Below are 17,746 nucleotides of genomic sequence, written 5' to 3'. Positions count from 1 at the left end.
CTCCTCTGGAAAATGAAGGTGGAATCTAATTGGTTGCTATGGGAAAGTAAGCCAGTTCTACTTTACACCAGTTTGATAAATGACCCCCATTGGTACTAAACAGCAAGACAAAAATACTTTGGCTGTCCATGTCCTCATATCTTCTTTCAACCGACACTATTTTTTCACATGAGATAATTGGAAAGTTGTTAATTAGGTCACATGGCAAGAAAATCTAATTAGAGTGGTTTAAAAATAGGATGTTAATTAGGGTGGAAATGAACAACTTGTGACAGCTGAGGTCATAGTTTTACACAGAAACGCAGGGAACATGAATCGCCCACCCCTGGGCGCCTTTTCATTACTAGTGATGAGCGGCATAGGCAATATTAGAATTCCCAATATTTCGCAAATTTTGGGCTAAATATTCGCCATAAACTCGCAAATTTGAGAATTCGTGATCTCCAGTCATTGTTTACTTTGCGAAAATTGGAAATGTAATATATTTGCGATAAATTTGCAATTAGAATATTCAACACTATTCGCGAATACGAATATATAGCACCATATTCTAAATATTCGCTAATTCTCGAAGTGGCGATTTTCGCGATTCTAATATTTGCGCTCAACACTATTCATTACTTACATATCAATATCGTTATTATTTGTTTGTGTGGATACCCAGATAGTGGTAGTCATATCTATCACACTTGCACTGCAATAGTACTCCCACCATCATACTGTAGATATAAGTATAGCGTCACGTTTATGGAGATTTTAGGAGAGAAAAGTGCCATTGAATCAGGTATAACCTATTTTTTTTTCTGATGCATTAATACAGAATACAACAGAAAAATACCTCCATGAGACGTTAGAGGCCTGCTGAGTTACAGTGGAGGCCTTGTGCACTTTAGTGGAAGCCTTATTACTGCACAAAGCAGGCCCAGTTCTTCAGAATTTTCTAATACAGAGACATCACACTATACATAGTTTGAAGAGGTTGCCCAGCCACTATAAATTGTTTAAAAAAGGCTTTAAAAAAAATGAAAATATCACTGTTACCCCACTACTCCCATTACAGCAGTTCCTGGGTCCACCACTGGTTTTTACTTCCTGGTCCATCTCTACACAGAAAAATGTGACCTCGATCACGGCCAATAATGATGATCCTGCTCGGTCAGTGACTTGCTGAGCGGTCAAGAGGGACCAGGAAGTAGAGACCAACAAGCGACCTGGATAGACAAATTAGATTTCCAACAAATCCATCTAATTTTGACAAGATATGTTTTCATATATTTAACACATTGGATTGTAGTATCATGGCCATGCCATGCATAAAAGGTCTACTCTGCAAAGAATATTCATGGTTATTGATTCAACACCCAGATAACTAAACAGATTGTCCAGGCTACAGATATTGAAGTTCTATCTTTAGGATAGGTCATCGGTATCAGACCGGTTTGGGTCCGACACCTGGCACCCCCAGCAATGAGCTATTTCTGTCCGACGCCGAAAATACGGTATACTGTGCACGGAGCATAGCTCATTACATGGTGTAGTGGCCATGATGGAGTATTGGGGCTCAGTTTCCATTCAAGTAAACAGGAGCTGAGCTTCAATACCCCAGAGTACAGAGCCTTCTGCTTCTAAGGATAGGTCATAAATATCGGTAGCCCAGACAACCCTTGTAATAAATTAAGGAGAGCATTATTCGGCACGTGCAGATATCTCATTTTATCCTAATTGGCAGAAACTAAAAGATGAAGTTGAACCTCAGATTTTCAACCAGAGGTAGCTTACCTTCATTCTGATATCAAAATATCAGAACATCATGGGTGTAGCTATAGGGGTGCAGAAGTAGCAGTAGCTACCGGTCCCAAAGACCCTTCTGCCACAAAAGAAGATACTGGTATTATAGAAAGTGCATGCTGGTCAAGTTACACCTCTGGCTGGAGGGAAGGGGTTAGGCTAGTTTCACACTAGCGGCAGGGGACTCCGGCAGGCTGTTCCGGCGGGTGAACAGTCTGTCAGATCCATCCTGCCGCTAGTTCACGTGTGCCCCCGGACTGCCGTTTGTCCCCATTGACTATAATGGGGGCGGGGGCGGAGTTCCGGCGGCAGCACAGCAGCGCATGCCAAGAGGCGGCCGGACTAAAAGTACTGCATGCAGTACTCTTAGTCCAGCTGCCTCTCGGCATGCACTGCCCTGCTGCCACCGGAACTCCGCCCCCCGCCCCCATTATAGTCAATGGGGACGGAGCGGTAGTCTGGGGGCACACGTGAACTAGCGGCAGGACGGATCCGACAGGCTGTTCACACGCCGGAACAGCCTGCCGGAGTCCCCTGCCGCTAGTGTTAAAGTACCCTTAAGTCAAGAATTTGGGGGGGTGCCTTTTAAATTTTTGCCTCAGGAAGCATGAAGGCTATGTCCTTTCCTGCCCCTGACCACAAAGCACTGAGATAAGGGGGCCCCATGTTGAACTCTTGCACCAGGGCCCATGAGCCTTTAGGTACGCTCCTGCAGAACATATACGTCTTACACATACTCAGCTGTACTACTAAACCACCCAGTTACCAGAATTGTATTGGAATTCAGATGGGCCCTATATGTAAATGAAGGTATATACGTTTAATACTAGAATGTGTTTCCTGCTCGTCCAGCTGAATACTTTGAAAATGTTATCACATTTTCATCATTTACGATACTCAAAGTACATTACAAGTATAGCTCTGTGTGACCTTAAGATGCCTTAGAAATATCTGTAATGTGATGCTGAAGGCACCTTGTTTCTTCGACTTACTTTATTGAATCTATAAGAGTGGAGCGCACAAAATCAATAAAATTATTGTGCTTAGCCCTACATAGCTTTTATTAACTCCTTATAGCCTTGCCCTTTATCAAAAGTTGAGAAGAACTCTGGTGCTGTAAGTTTGGTGCATCCTGAAGGATCCCGGTGATACGCCGGGTAAATGGACAGTTAAACATGAGTTCAAACACCTATATGAGGCCTTTAACATACAGTAACAACCTATAAACCAAACATATTAAGTAGGCACCTTACTGTCAATGACAACGAACATTGCATAAATCAATAATACCGGCAAATATATAAAACATATATAATGTAATATATCTTATTAGAAAAATATGCCTCTTTCTCCACATATACCACTTCTACTCTCTTCTGGAATGCTCATTTACCCTTAATTCACAGATAAAATCTGAAATGAGGGATAAAGGGATCAAGGTACATGCTGCCCAAAGAAGTCTATGGAGAGGGGTGGAGGAAGAGAAGGAGGGAGCTGCTGGAAGGAGACAGAGGCATAGTAAAACTGACAGAGAGGGAGTCTGCAGAGGAGAAACTGTGAAAAAATGTGGGATACAAGTCATCATTTCCAGTTATAGTGTTGCTTCTCATGTGCATGAATGCTTCCTCTGAAAAGTTATCTGTAATGAAGGGGACACTTTAAGGAGTTAAAGTTTTTTTGGGGGATTGAAATATTGAAAACTATCCTAAGGATAAGTCATCAATATCAGATTACTGGGGACCTGACTGCCGGTACCCCAGTGATCAACTGTTTGAAGAGGCCTCCTCCTTGGCCCGTGACCTTAGCTACATCAGTCACAATACATTGTCTGGAGCAGTGCTGTGTATAGTATGAAGAGCCCTGCAGCGCTTGTCCGTTATCTCAGCTCCATTATCTGGAATCTGTGTGTTAGCAGATGTATTATGTTTCAGTAGGAGCATTACTCAGGTACCACACAGCGACATACCTGGATTCAATGATTTAACTTTCTTCTGGCACATGCTATCAAAAGCTTCTTTCAGTCAATTGTCCTGCCACGGGCTGTAGACAACATAGTTATCTAGTTAGATCACTCGTTATTGTGTGAAGAGAAAATTAGCAGGCTCAAGAATGTAAAACCATAAAGTGAATTCTTTTTTATGTCACATGCCAAGATGTTTACCTAGCAGCCATCTGCGAAAATGTGGCCCAGCATCGATCTGAGGGCAACATTAACAATATTCACAGATCCCAAATGAAAAGATTGAACAGAAATTTTTGAATTTATAAAATGCTCCACACAGTATTAGGCCTCATGCACACAACAGTATTTTTTTCCGGTCCGCAAAAAGCTGCTCCATTGTTCCGTGATCCGTTTCCGTTTTTTGTTTCCGTGTGTCTTCCTTGATTTTGCCTTGCAAATGATAGGAAAAAAACGGACGCGGATGACAATCTTGTGTGCCTCCGTCTTTTTTCACGGACCCATTGACTTGAATGGGTCCGCGAACCGTTGTCCGGGAAAAAAATAGGACAGGTCATATTTTTTTGACGGACTGGAAACACGAATCACGGACGCGGATGACAAACGGTGCATTATCCGAGTTTTCAACGGACCCATTGAAAGTCAATGGGTCCGCAGAAAATCACGGAAAATGGAACAACGGACACGGAACTCAACAACGGTCGTGTGCATGAGGCCTTAGAGTGGGGTGCCTAGGGCCCACCAGTAAAATCTATTCTAGGGGCCTGCTGTACAGCTACATGCAAATATTACCTGACCCCAATTCCCAAATCCCTAAAACTACAGCAAACACATTTTGCTCAGTAGTAACCTGTTGCCTAGCCTGTACCTCACATTGTTCTGTCCTGTCGGTATCCTGTTGACTGACTCTTGCCTTGGACCAGGGCTCTTTTAGTTATTTGAGCATGGAATACAAGCTCACAAAGCTGCAGGCAGCAGCAAGGTGACTGATTATGAAGGTCTCCTCAGCAACTTTGAGAAGGTGGGTGTAATGCACATTGCGGCTGGACCCACTGTGCCAACTAACTTTTGGCTAAACCTAAGGCAGTTGTCCTGGCAGTTCCCTGGGATTCACCCAGGGATCTGGATTTCGCTACAGGGAACCAAACAGGCCTCTACGTCCTGGAGTAGTCCTGGTGTAGTTGGCTGCTGACCCACAGAGTCAGGAACACTGGTGCACAGCACCAAGGGATCAGGCAAAAGGTGTAGTCTGAATACCGTCTGTCAGAGCAGGCTCAGTAGTCAGGCTAGGTACGGTACATGGGTAGTCAGACAAGAGATCACACCTTTACTGGTTACTAGACACTAGAAAAAACATATACAGTTGCAAGAAAAAGTATGTGAACCCTTTGGAATGATATGGATTTCTGCACAAATTGGTCATAAAATGTGATCTGATTTTCATCTAAGTCACAACAATAGACAATCACAGTCTGCTTGAACTAATAACACACAAAGAATTAAATGTTACCATGTTTTTATTGAACACACCATGTAAGCATTCACAGTGCAGGTGGAAAAAGTATGTGAACCCCTAGACTAATGACATCTCTAAGAGCTAATTGGAGTGAGGTGTCAGCCAACTGGAGTCCAATCAATGAGATGAGATTGGAGGTGTTGATTACAGCTGCCCTGCCCTATAAAAAACACACACCAGGTCTGGGTTTGCTTTTCACAAGAATCATTGCCTGATGTGAATGATGCCTCACACAAAAGAGCTCTCAGAAGACCTACAATTAAGAATTGTTGACTTGCATAAAGCTGGAAAGGGTTATAAAAGTATCTCCAAAAGCCTTGCTGTTCATCAGTTCACGGTAAGACAAATTGTCTATAAATGGAGAAAGTTCAGCACTGCTGCTACTCTCCCTAGGAGTGGCCGTCCTGTAAAGATGACTGCAAGAGCACAGCGCAGACTGCTCAATGAGGTGAAGAAGAATACTAGAGTGTCAGCTAAAGACTTACAAAAGTTTCTGGCATATGTTAACATCCCTGTTAGCGAATCTACAATACGTAAAACACTAAACAAGAATGGATTTAATGGGAGGATACCACAGAGGAAGCCACTGCTGTCCAAAAAAACATTGCTGCATGTTTACAGTTTGCACAAGAGCACCTGGATGTTCTATAGCAGTACTGGCAAAATATTCTGTGGACAGATAAAACCAAAGTTGAGTTGTTTGGAAGAAACACTATGTGTGGAGAAAAAGAGGCACAGCACACCAACATCAAAACCTCATCCCAACTGTGAAGTATGGTGGTGGGGGCATCATGGTTTGGGGCTGCTTTGCTGGGTCAGGGCCTGGACGGATTGCTATCATCGAATGAAAAATGAATTCCCAAGTTTATCAAGACATTTAGCAGGAGAACTTAAGGCCATCTGTCCACCAGCTGAAGCTCAACAAAAGATGGGTGTTGCAACAGGACAACGACCCAAAGCATAGAAGTAAATTAACAACTGAATGGCTTAAACAGAAGAAAATACACCTTCTGGAGTGGCCCAGTCAGAGTCCTGACCTCAACCTGATTGAGATGCTGTGGCATGACCTCAAGAAAGCGATTCACACCAGACATCCCAAGAATATTGCTGAACTGAAACAGTTCTGTAAAGAGGAATGGTCAAGAATTACTCCTGACCGTTGTGCACGTCTGATCTGCAACTACAGGAAACGTTTGGTTGAAGTTATTGCTGTAAAGGAGGATCAACCAGTTAATAAATCCAAGGGTTCACATACTTTTTCCACCTGCACTGTGAATGTTTACATGGTGTGTTCAATAAAAACATGGTAACATTTAATTCTTTGTGTGTTATTAGTTTAAGCAGACTGTGATTGTCTATTGTTGTGACTTAGATGAAAATCAGATCACATTTTATGACCAATTTGTGCAGAAAACCATATCATTCCAAAGGGTTCACATACTTTTTCTTGCAACTGTATATTGAGAAGGAGCAGTAGTAACTAATAAAACTTAACTTTTAATACATGAATAATAAAAATGATTGGGAACGAGGTACACAATCCCTTGAAAAATCAAGCTCCCAATTTTAGACATGGTCCATATAGCCTTTTTGTCTAAAATTGGGGGATTGATTTTTCAAGGGATTGTGTACCTCATTCCCAATCATTTTTATTATTTATGTACTAGCAGAAGGACCCGGATTCGCACGGTTATATGTCATCTATTTCATTTAATGTTTCTGTGTGTCGTTAAAAGATATCGACAGTATCCCCCATAACAGTGACCTCTACAGCCCCCCCATCCACTTAACAGTGAACTCCACTGCCCCTCACTCCTTAACTATGACCCCCCCCAAAGTGCCCCACCTCCTTACAATGGGACGTCTACAGCAGCCTGTCCCCTTAACTTTGAGCTTCACAGCAGTCCACCCCTTTAACAGTGAGTTTCACAGCACCTCACTCCCTTGACATTCTGCTTCTCACGGGCACACCCCTTAACAGTGACCTATACAGCACCCCACCCCTTTAACAGTGACCTCCACAGTGCCCATCCCTTTAATAGTGACCTCCACAGTGCCCACCTCGTTTAAGTGACCTCCACAGTGCCCGCCCCCTTAACAGTGACCTCCACAGTGCCCGCCCCTTTAACAGTGACCTCCACAGTGCCCGCCCCTTTAACAGTGACCTCCACGGTGCCCGCCCCTTTAACAGTGACCTCCACAGGGCCCTGCCTTTTTAATGTGTTGTGCAACATTTTGTTTCAATTTTTTTTATAATGATAGGGTAGGGTGTTGCACTGCGACATGCTGCTACAGCGACACGACAGTCACAAAAAAATCCATCCAAGATGGATGCATGTAGCAGTGTAGTTGTGGCCTCTGTGTCGTGCGACTTCGGTTGGCTGGGTTGTTATGGAAACCTGGAGTAAAGCTGTGTGTGTGGAGACTAAGGGCCTGCGAGCTTCTATTGGCTGAAAAGGGACATGTGACCGTGTGTATGGCAGTTGGGATATGAAGCGAAAGACTTGCAGGCTTGTATTGGCTAATGCAGGTCATTTTTTGGGAATATCTCTGGAACGGTACGTCCTAGAGAGCTGAGACCCCCACAAGATTTCTTTCCAGGTAGCAAGGGATGTGTATACCAAGTTTCGTTGAAATCGATGGTTGCATTTTGGAGTGATCGCAGAACATACACATATACGTCCTTCTTTATATATATAGATTAATTAAAAGTTACGTTTTAGGCTACTTTCACACTAGCGGCAGGACGGATCCGACAGGCTGTTCACCCTGTCAGATCCGTCCTGCCGCTATTTCGCTGTGCCGCGGACTGCCGCTCTATACCAATTGACTATAATGGGGACGGGGGGTGGAGCTCCGGCGCAGCACGGCGAGAGGCCGCCGGACTAAAAGTACTGCATGTCCAACTTTTTAGTCCGGTGGCCTCTCACCGCACACTGCCGTGCTGCGCCGGAGCTCTGCCCCCGTCCCCATTATAGTCAATGGGGACGGAGCGGCAGTCCGGCGGCACGGCGAAATAGCGTCAGGACGGATCTGACAGGATGAACAGCCTGTCGGATCCGTCCTGCCGCTAGTGTGAAAGTACCCTTATTAGTTACTACTGCTCCTTCTCAATATATATGTTTTTCCTATAGACTGTGGGAGGTACAATTGTTACCCCCTCAGATGGACATACTTTACAGTCTTCTAGACACTAGAAAACCGACCAGCCTAGCTAAATAGGAAGGCTGATCAGCAGCTGGACCACGAGAAAAGGATTAACTCCAGCAGCCCTGTAGAGACGTTCACTGAGTAAGTCCCAATGCACACAGGGTGAGTGTGAGCGATGCCAGCGCCTGCCGGAAAAGCAGTACCGTGATAGACATGAACCGCCAATGGAGAATGAGGATACTGACTGGCCTGCCTCCGTGCCCAGAAGGGATCTCAGCCATCTGATGAATCCATAATAATAAACTGAGTAGTTTATACATGGACGCATAGGCTGTTTGAGGTGCGGTATGTTGCCTGTAGGTAGTACAGTCAGTCTACTCTGCCATGTGTCACTTATGAAAGGGTGGCACACTCTGGGCCCATTCTTGCTCAGGGCATCCACCTGCTCCCCTGTGGGTCAGTCCATGGCTGGCTCCATATGCTCCACAAATGCTGCTTAAAGAGATTTTTCCATCAAGGCAAATGACCATGAAGGGGCAGCAGTGCTCTATAAAAGGGGAGGGCTGCAATTCTCTGAAGAGTGGCTACCATGATGGGAGACCACAGCCCCCCTTGTGATTGGTGGTGGTCCCTGCAAGACCACCTAGAAAATTGCCAAAATGAAAAAGCCTGAAATGAAATGCACTGATAGCAGTGTTGTCCCAAGTGTCCATACTGCTCAGCAGCTCAATGTTAATGGTATATTGTATGTCTAAGTACGCCTATATCTATATCGTGCTGTCAAGGACCATCAGCATCTATTAAATGATGTCGGTGAAGCACCAGTGCATTGTCCTCAAAAACTGTAGAGACATACAGGATAAAGCAATCTACAGTCTACAGAACACTGTTTAGTTCCAATATCCCTGTAACTATCTGCACATTGCACTTGGGGGGCATTTATTATCCTGAAATACGCCAATATTCGGCTTATTTCACATGCAGATTATGGCACAATAATTCATTGCACTGCAATCTGTAACTTTTCCCCGCTCACGCTAGGTCTAAAAAAGGTCTCATTCATCATTTTCTACGCCTGTGAGCTGGATGCGCCAAAGTTTTGTAGAGGCCGGCGCCTTTTTATAACTTTGGCGGGACCACCACCAGCGTTGGCAGAAGCCCCGCCCCCTTAGCTGGATTGCATCATTGTTTGAAGCAAGTGCCTGCTAGTTTCAGCAGCACAGGCAGACAGAGGTCCCCGAGCGGCGTTGTCACTGTATTTCAATCACTTGAGACACGCTGATAGTAGTATCTGGGCTGTCTAATGCTACTGACTGTGCACTGCACCTAACAGATGTCTAGCTGACGTCAAAGGATAGGCACGCTCTCGTCTAAGGGGGTGTGGCTACAAGTGGAGGAAGTCACATGATCAGCAGAGGCAGCATCATGCTGCATGTGTGTACTCTCTGGATTGTTGTGGTCACGTGACTGGGGGTCGAAAGGGGAGTTGGAGCCCAAACTGGAACTATATTACTATTAGGCCGCATGCACACAACCGTGGTGTGTTTTGCGCTCCGCAGAACACGGATGGCGTCCGTGCGCGTTCTGCAATTTGCGAAACGGCACAGACAGCCTTAAATATAAATGCCTATTCTTGTCTGCAAAGCGCAGACAAGAATTGAACATGTTATTTTTTTTTTTGTGGGGCCGCGGAACAGAGTGCTGTCCGCGTCTTTTGCGGCCCCATTGAAGTGAATGGGTCCGCATCCAAGCCGCCAAAATGGCGGCTCGGATGCGGACCCAAACAACGGCCGTGTGCATGAGGCCTTAGTATGTGAATTGCTTTAGGGAAACACATTTATGTCTAAGTAGTTTTATGTGGCTGCATAACCCCTTCAACTGGGAAAAAATGTAACCACAATCAAGAGGAGAAAAAGCAAACCTTACTAATATAACCAATCACAGCGCAGCTTTCAGTCTCCAAGATCAGAACATGTAATGAAACCTGTGCTGTGATTGGTTTCTCCAATTTTAAGACGGCACACCTCTTTTTCTTTAGAAAACACAATGACCACTCTGCATATGATGTAGCGGTCACTTGTAAGTGAGCTTAGCCTGTGAGTGTGAACTGAAACTTGTGCCCATACTGGAAAGCAATCTTTAGCTTCTAACGTTATGGGAAATTTGGAAGAACAAAAATGTTGTGGTCAAATTACAGAGCTAGGCTAGTGCCACACATCATTGTAAGCCAACAGGGTCAACACTAGAGGTGATACAAATCACATAAAATATGGTACAAAAAATACGCAAAAAAGAATGAAAACCATATAAATGGTTAATCAATATGACCGTTGTGTGTTTTGCAGTCCGCAAATTGAGAATCCGCACAACACGGATGGCGTCCGTGTGCGTTCCGCAATTTGTGGACAGCCATTAATATAACTGCCTATCCTTGTCCGCAAAACGGACAAGAATAGGACAGGTTATATTTTTTTTGCGGACCACAGAACAGAGCAACGGATGCAGACAACACTCGGAGTGCTGAGTGCACCTTTTGCGGCCCCATTGAAGTGAATGGGTCTGCATCCAAGCCGCAAATACTGCGGCTCGGATGCGGACCAAAACAACGGTCGTGTGCATGTAGCCTAAACCCGGAACCCTCTCCGATCAGCTTACCAAGCACAGCTCTGTACATTGTATAGTGGCTGTGCTTGGTAGCGCGAGAAGAAAATGGCGCTCACAGAAACACCTGGGCCTTCTCAAACATCCTCCAGGTCAGTGCAATTCCAGCAATACCACATTTATATAATTTTAATACAAAAAAAAAATAATGTTTGGACCCTTTTTTTTTTTTGCATCACCATATTCTGCCAACCATAACTTTTTTATTTTTCCAATTTTTTTTCTGATGGCTCATTTTTGTGGGCTATCTGTAGTTTGTTTTGATACTATTTTGGAGTATGTCTGTGTTAAAAAAATTTGGGCAGGTGAACTGACGACAAAAAACACAAATCGGTCATCTTTATTTTTTTTTCCTTTACAGGGTTTAACATATGGGATAAATACATTTATATTTTGCACAGCAGTGCATGTGATATTTATTTTTGATGTTTACGTTTTGTGTGGGGAAAGGGGGGTGATTTGAGTTTTTATATTTTTTATATTTAAAAACAATGTTTTAACTTTTATTTTTTTTAGGCCCCACTAGGGGTCCGGAACATGTGATCATTAAATTGCTTCTCCTATATACTACTGTAATTTAATATAGTTGTTTATGGTAAATTCTGTGTATTCCAATGCTCCCGGGGGCAGCCGCCTCAGATGCCATAGTCACAAATCGATAACGGCATCTGATGGGTTAAATCAGAGTTATCGTCAATTGCATACATTAATCTTTAAAGAGACAACATCCGTTGTACATCTACACCGCAGGTCTTCAAGGGGTTAATATTGTAAAGCACAGTCTTTTATGATAGTTTCTTACATATACAGTACTTCAAATTTTTTTGTGTTATTCTACTGTAGCTTAAAATCAGGATCAGAAAATAATGGTGTAAGATGTGTATTGGTACAAAGATGAAGTAATAAGAAAAGGTGAGATACTCAGCGTAAATTAGAAGGATACATTTCTAAAAGACAATTTCTAGTAATTCATGACCCCTTTGATCTTAGCCATGCCTAGTCTGACAATGCCATATTAGACAAAGGGACACAGGGAGTGTTTGAATGATGACATTTCATTTATTCAATATCAGGCATTTTAAAAAGTAACTAACTTACAGCAACCAATTTACTCCACATCCCCCCCCCCCATAAAGTTAGTTTTGTGTCAATACACAATGTTCATATTTCAGATGTGTGTACATTATTTATAATATCAAACTGAGAGATGTGCTGAGATGGACTCATTATTGTGGAACTTAAAGGGGTTCTACCATAGTTAATGTAAAAAATTAAAATCAGACATTATATAGGACATGACAATCTCTTTCTAAGGGCTCATTCAGACGGCCGTATGCTGTCCGCAAAAATACTGAATGCTATCCGTTTTTTTGCGGATCCGCAAAAAAAATGAAACATGTCCTATACTTGTCCGTGAAAATCAGGACATGGCCCCATTGAAGTCTATGGGTCTGCAAAAATACTGAATGCTATCCGTTTTTTTGCAGATCCGTTTTTTTGCGGATCCGCAAAAAAACGGATAGCATTCAGTATTTTTGCGGACAGCATACGGCCGTCTGAATGAGCCCTAACAAAGCTAGAACCAGCCCTGTACCTCACATGGGTCCAGAGATCTCCTCATTCATTGCTCTGCTAAATTTTTATCAAGCTGACAGCTCAGGGGGCGTGTCTTTTCTGCTGCAGCTCAGGGGGCGTGTCCATGCTCCACCTATCACAGCTCAGGAGGCAGTTGAAGGATGAAACTGAGCATGTGCGGCCTTCTGAGTGTGCAGGACAAAGAAATAAGAAAAAAACAAACAGCAGGTGCCACTATACAGATACATTTTATTGAATAACTCAGTGGCTATGCAAAATTTTTAATTACTTGCAATTACAAAAGTATTCAGATCCAGGTGCTGGTTTAAAAACTGTAGAATATTTTCTGTAATACAACCCCTTTAAGAAGGCTAATGATGGATGCTGAAACCATCATTCTTTGGATAATTATTGATCCCACATTTACAACTGGTAGAACCTACAGTAACTTCTCCATATCAGACGCAGGTTGTTGCCTGATAAAGAATAAGATGCAGTATACAGAAAAGGACTAAACAAGCCTAGATAGATCCACACATTCTTGATATGCCTTGATGATGATGTATGGGAATTACAACTTTAATATTTACCGACATGGAAATGTATGTATTTTATTTAAATTGTAACTATCATGTTTTCATTTTTTTTTAAATCAATTTTAGCACATGTTACTGATGCTGCAGCATTATGCATAAAGCAATCTTTAGTTTCTTCACATACCACTGTTTTCTATTACTTGTTTCCTTAGTTATGGCTGTTTTAACCCCTACAATATGATGATCTTCTCAAGATGGCCCCTCTGCCAGTTCTCTGAGGCTAAAACTGCCTTCCCTCACTTCACATACACACTTGCCAGCAGCTTCCTGCCAGCCAATCAGATTGGATTACTGAGAGACACGCCTCCTCACTCTAAAGCCTAATGCAGGCATGCAGTGTGAAGGAACGCCCCTCTGCCTTCTGTTTATACTAACGGGAAGACAGACAAGCCATGGAAACGGTCTTTTAAGGGAGAAGTGGAAAGGGACAGGGGACATTAATGAATGCTGCTATTATACGGTAATTACAGATCTTTTGGCAATCACTGACAGACTAAGTCTACTTTCACACTAGCGTTTCTATTTTCAGGTATTGAGATCCGTTATAGGAATTCAATACTGGAAAAAAATGCTTCTGTTTTGTCCCCATTCATTGTCAATGGGTACAAAACGTAACTGAACAGAACTGAATGCTCCAAAATGCATTCCGTTTCGCTGCTGTTTTCTTTCCATCATGGAATGTGGAGCAAGACGGATCAGTCATGACCCACAATGCAAGTCGTTTAACTCTGACACTATGTGACACAATAGAAAACGGATCTATCCCCCGTCTCTCATTGACTTTCAGTGAAGTTCATGATGGATCTGCCTTGGCTATGTTAAAGATAATACAACCGGATCCGTTCATAACAGAGGCAGATGGTTGTATTATCAGTAACGGAAGCGTTTTTGCTGAACCCTGCTGGATCCAGCAAAAACTCTAGTGTGAAAGTAGCCTAACTCCAGTATACATGCCTAGCTCTAATACACTAGCAAATAAAAAAACATGACAGTTACATGTTAATGCTTTTTCTATTTCCACCCTCCCTCTTTCTTTTCTGTATCCCGTATTTCTTTAAAAAAAAAAAAGCAAACTTACTGCAACAATTACAACTAAACACTTCAAATTCCAATACTGTCTTCTATTACTTACTCAAATTCGCTATATCTGACACTTTACAGTAATATCAGTTATTTAGATTACTACTTGTAAGAAAATACTGTATTAATAACTTTAAGGCTAGTGCTACATTGAGACTTTGTATAGCAATTGCACTCAGCAATTAATGCAGATTTCAATTTGAGTGCTGCTTACAATTTGCCCGGAAACTGCCGATGCACCCACAAGACCGCACGGCCATTACAATCGGCGGAGCAGTTTTCCCAACAAACTAAGCAGCCCCTCAACATTCAAAATAAAAACTGCAGCAGCTCGAATTGCGGCCTCATCAGTTCATCCCTGTCTGGCCTTATCCTTACTCTTGTAAATGCTCTTAACTGGGCTCCGTGCTTACCATATCTGCTCTTTTTTCCTAGGCTGATGGCTCAGTTTTGAGTGAACGTCATTCATTTTGTAGTCTCCTTTGATATCACCGCTGAAGCCATGAGTAGCCCACTTTCACCAACGGATTATGACAGCTTGGAAATTCAACAACAATATAATGACATCAATAACAGATGGGATCTTGCCAATGATGATGACTGGGACAATGAAAATAGTTCTGCACGGCTGTTTGAGAGATCTAGAATTAAAGCACTTGCAGGTGAGCATAAATCATAAGAGTGAGTTCACACGTCAAGGTCAAATGCGGCCTTTGCCAGGATTTTTGCAAAACCACAGCAAAATGATGTGGTTTTGCAATTTGACCTCAACATGTGGACTCATTCTCATAGATTTGTTTTAAGCAGGAGAGAATGGTAGGTCTGCCTACTGTATTGTGCATGTATGTTCTTAAGGTGGACATTACCTATTTGTTGACACTCTGCTGATCTAATGTCTAGGTTGGGTTCTACATATTGTTATACAGACTTATCAACTGATTCCACCAATGTTGGCTGGGTTGACCAACAGACATCTCATGTGAATGGGTGGTTTTAGCAATTATTCTATACAGAACCATAAGAGGCTGTCTCTAGTCTGTTGACAGCATCTCATTAAAACTTAGAAACGTTATGTTCGTTTAAGACGCATATATTAGAAATCTACTTATAATGAACAAAAAATTACAATTTGAAGATAAACTTTGTTTTGCAGTTCTGAAATTCAGATTTTTATGACATAGTTATGTATTAAAACATCTTGACAAGAAGATCCAGTCCTGAGACACTTTATAAAAGTGGACTGCAATATTGCCAATACTTTATACAATTTATTATTTTTTACTTATTTAGGCTTGTTTCACACTAGTGTTCAGCAGGGAAACGCCTGCTGGGTCTCTCTGGATGCAGTATAGCCGGAAGCTACATGAATGCCGTCCGGCCTCACTAACTATATGCCGAGAATTGGATGGATCTCCCCCAATCCCCATAATAGTTAATGGGGACAGATGGCATTCATGTAGCTTCGGGCAATGGTGGATTCAGAAAGACCAGTAGGCTGTTCCCTGCCAAATCTCCCAAACGCTAGTGTGACACTAGCTTTATTTATTAACATTACAAAATGTACAAAACCTGTACACACTTACCAATATTGAACATACATACATACATCTTATACCCAAAATGTTTCCATACAATACAAAGCAAGAACAACTGTACCCTTATTACCAACCCCCCACCCCTTCTATTATACAAAAAATAAAAAATAAAAAAGGGGGATTTACCCGACTCCCTCTATTACCCTATAAAGCTTAATCTAAATCTAGTCTATAGAGATCAACTGGTAACATAAATTTCTCCCGTGCCTTATCCACAGTTTAACGGAGCAGGCCTCTTTTTCATCCAGTTCCGAACTAGGCGTAGTCTTTCATAAAATAATAGTTTCATGATTTCCTGAGTTATGACTGAGCTAACTTTTTAGGTTAGTAGTAAACACGATGCACAATAAAGAACGGGCACACCTGCTGAGCAAGGTTTGAGATGTCTATGATATTCTGAAATATCTGGTCCCGCTGACGGTGTTAGTGCTTCTACATATTGATCCCAACTGTCACGGAAGGGGAGAGCGTGCACAGCCCTAAGCTCAACCCACACCTCTGTCCTGCTTACCTGCACGGTCCGCCCTAGGCGACGGTGTACAACTGGACGACATTCCCTAAACTGAGTACGTGCTGGGCCTTAAAGGGAACAATGAAACTAGAAAATAATAAACAAAGTGACAGGCAGGCACAGAGGGGTAAATACACAAACAATGCAAATATAAGCAGCGGTCAAAATACAAGATGAAAGATACATATAAGGCTACTTTCACACTAGCGTTCGGGGCTCCGCTTGTGAGCTCCGTTTGAAGGGGCTCGCAAGCGGCCCCGAACGCATCCGTACTGCACTAATGCATTCTGAGTGGACGCGGATCCGCTCAGAATTCATCAGTCTGGCAGCGTTCAGCCTCCGCTCCGCTCAGCAAGCGGACACCCGAACGCTGCTTGCAGCGTTCGGGTGTCCGCCTGGCCGTGCGGAGGCAAACGGATCCGTCCAGACTTACAATGTAAGTCAATGGAGACGGATCCGTTTGAAGATGACACAATACGGCTCAATTTTCAAACGGATCCGTCCCCATTGACTTATAATGTAAAGTCTGGACGGATCTGTCTGAACTACTTTCACACTTAGAAATTTTTCTAAGCGATAATGCAGACGGATCCGTTCTGAACAGATCCAAACGTCTGCATTATAGGAGCGGATCCGTCTGTGCAGACATCAGACGGATCCGCTCTGAACACAAGTGTGAAAGTAGCCTAAAAGAGTAAGCAAGGTCAAAACAAGCCGAGGTCAGTACCAGGAGGTCACGTCAGTACAAAGGAATAACCAAATCATAACAAACACAAGCAGAGGTCCGAATGACAGGAGGTCAAGTCAATACAGAGGAAACAGCAGAAGCGGGGTCAAGGAAACAGAGCCGAGGTCAAGGTACAATACAAACCAATACAGAAAACTTGGTAAATTAAAATACCTTATTCACAGGCATCCTGTGGCCGGCAGGCTGCCTGTTTAAATAGGCCTAGCTAGTGAGTCACATGACGTGGCCGGCGTCACGTGACACAGCAGCCCAACTCAGCCGAGCACCAATCATCATTATCGGCGCTCTGCTCGCCTGCTGTCATGGACACGAGGACGCAGCCTACATCCTTTTCCCTCTCCTTGCGCAGGGTGCCGGCGGTGCTGCGAAGGAAGCAGCCTACGTCCTTGTCCCTCTCCTTGCACAGGGTGCCGGCAGTGCTGCGAAGGAAGCAGCCTACGTCCTTGTCCCTCTCCTTGCGCAGGGTGCCGGCGGTGCTGCGAAGGAAGCAGCCTACGTCCTTGTCCCTCTCCTTGCGCAGGGTGCCGGCAGTGCTGCGAAGGAAGCAGCCTACGTCCTTGTCCCTC

The 17,746-nt window shown here is 43.4% G+C and overlaps 1 protein-coding gene across 2 annotated transcripts in view; it reads left to right on the top strand.

Moving 5' to 3' along the window:
• SPTBN2 (spectrin beta, non-erythrocytic 2) overlaps positions 1-17,746 on the top strand; it is a 264,500-nt gene that overhangs the window by 136,809 nt on the left and 109,945 nt on the right. For both annotated transcript variants that reach the window (XM_040410084.1, XM_040410082.1), the window contains exon 2: positions 14,762-14,988. In XM_040410084.1, coding sequence (XP_040266018.1) covers positions 14,829-14,988 — 160 coding nt within the window. In that variant the 5' untranslated portion in view covers positions 14,762-14,828. The remainder of the gene's footprint in view (positions 1-14,761; positions 14,989-17,746) is intronic.

This window comes from Bufo bufo, chromosome 10 (genome assembly GCF_905171765.1).
Source record: "Bufo bufo chromosome 10, aBufBuf1.1, whole genome shotgun sequence".
NCBI lineage: Eukaryota > Metazoa > Chordata > Amphibia > Anura > Bufonidae > Bufo > Bufo bufo.
The sequence above is the reverse complement of the archived record's forward strand: the minus strand, read 5'-3'. Positions and strand labels throughout refer to the sequence as shown.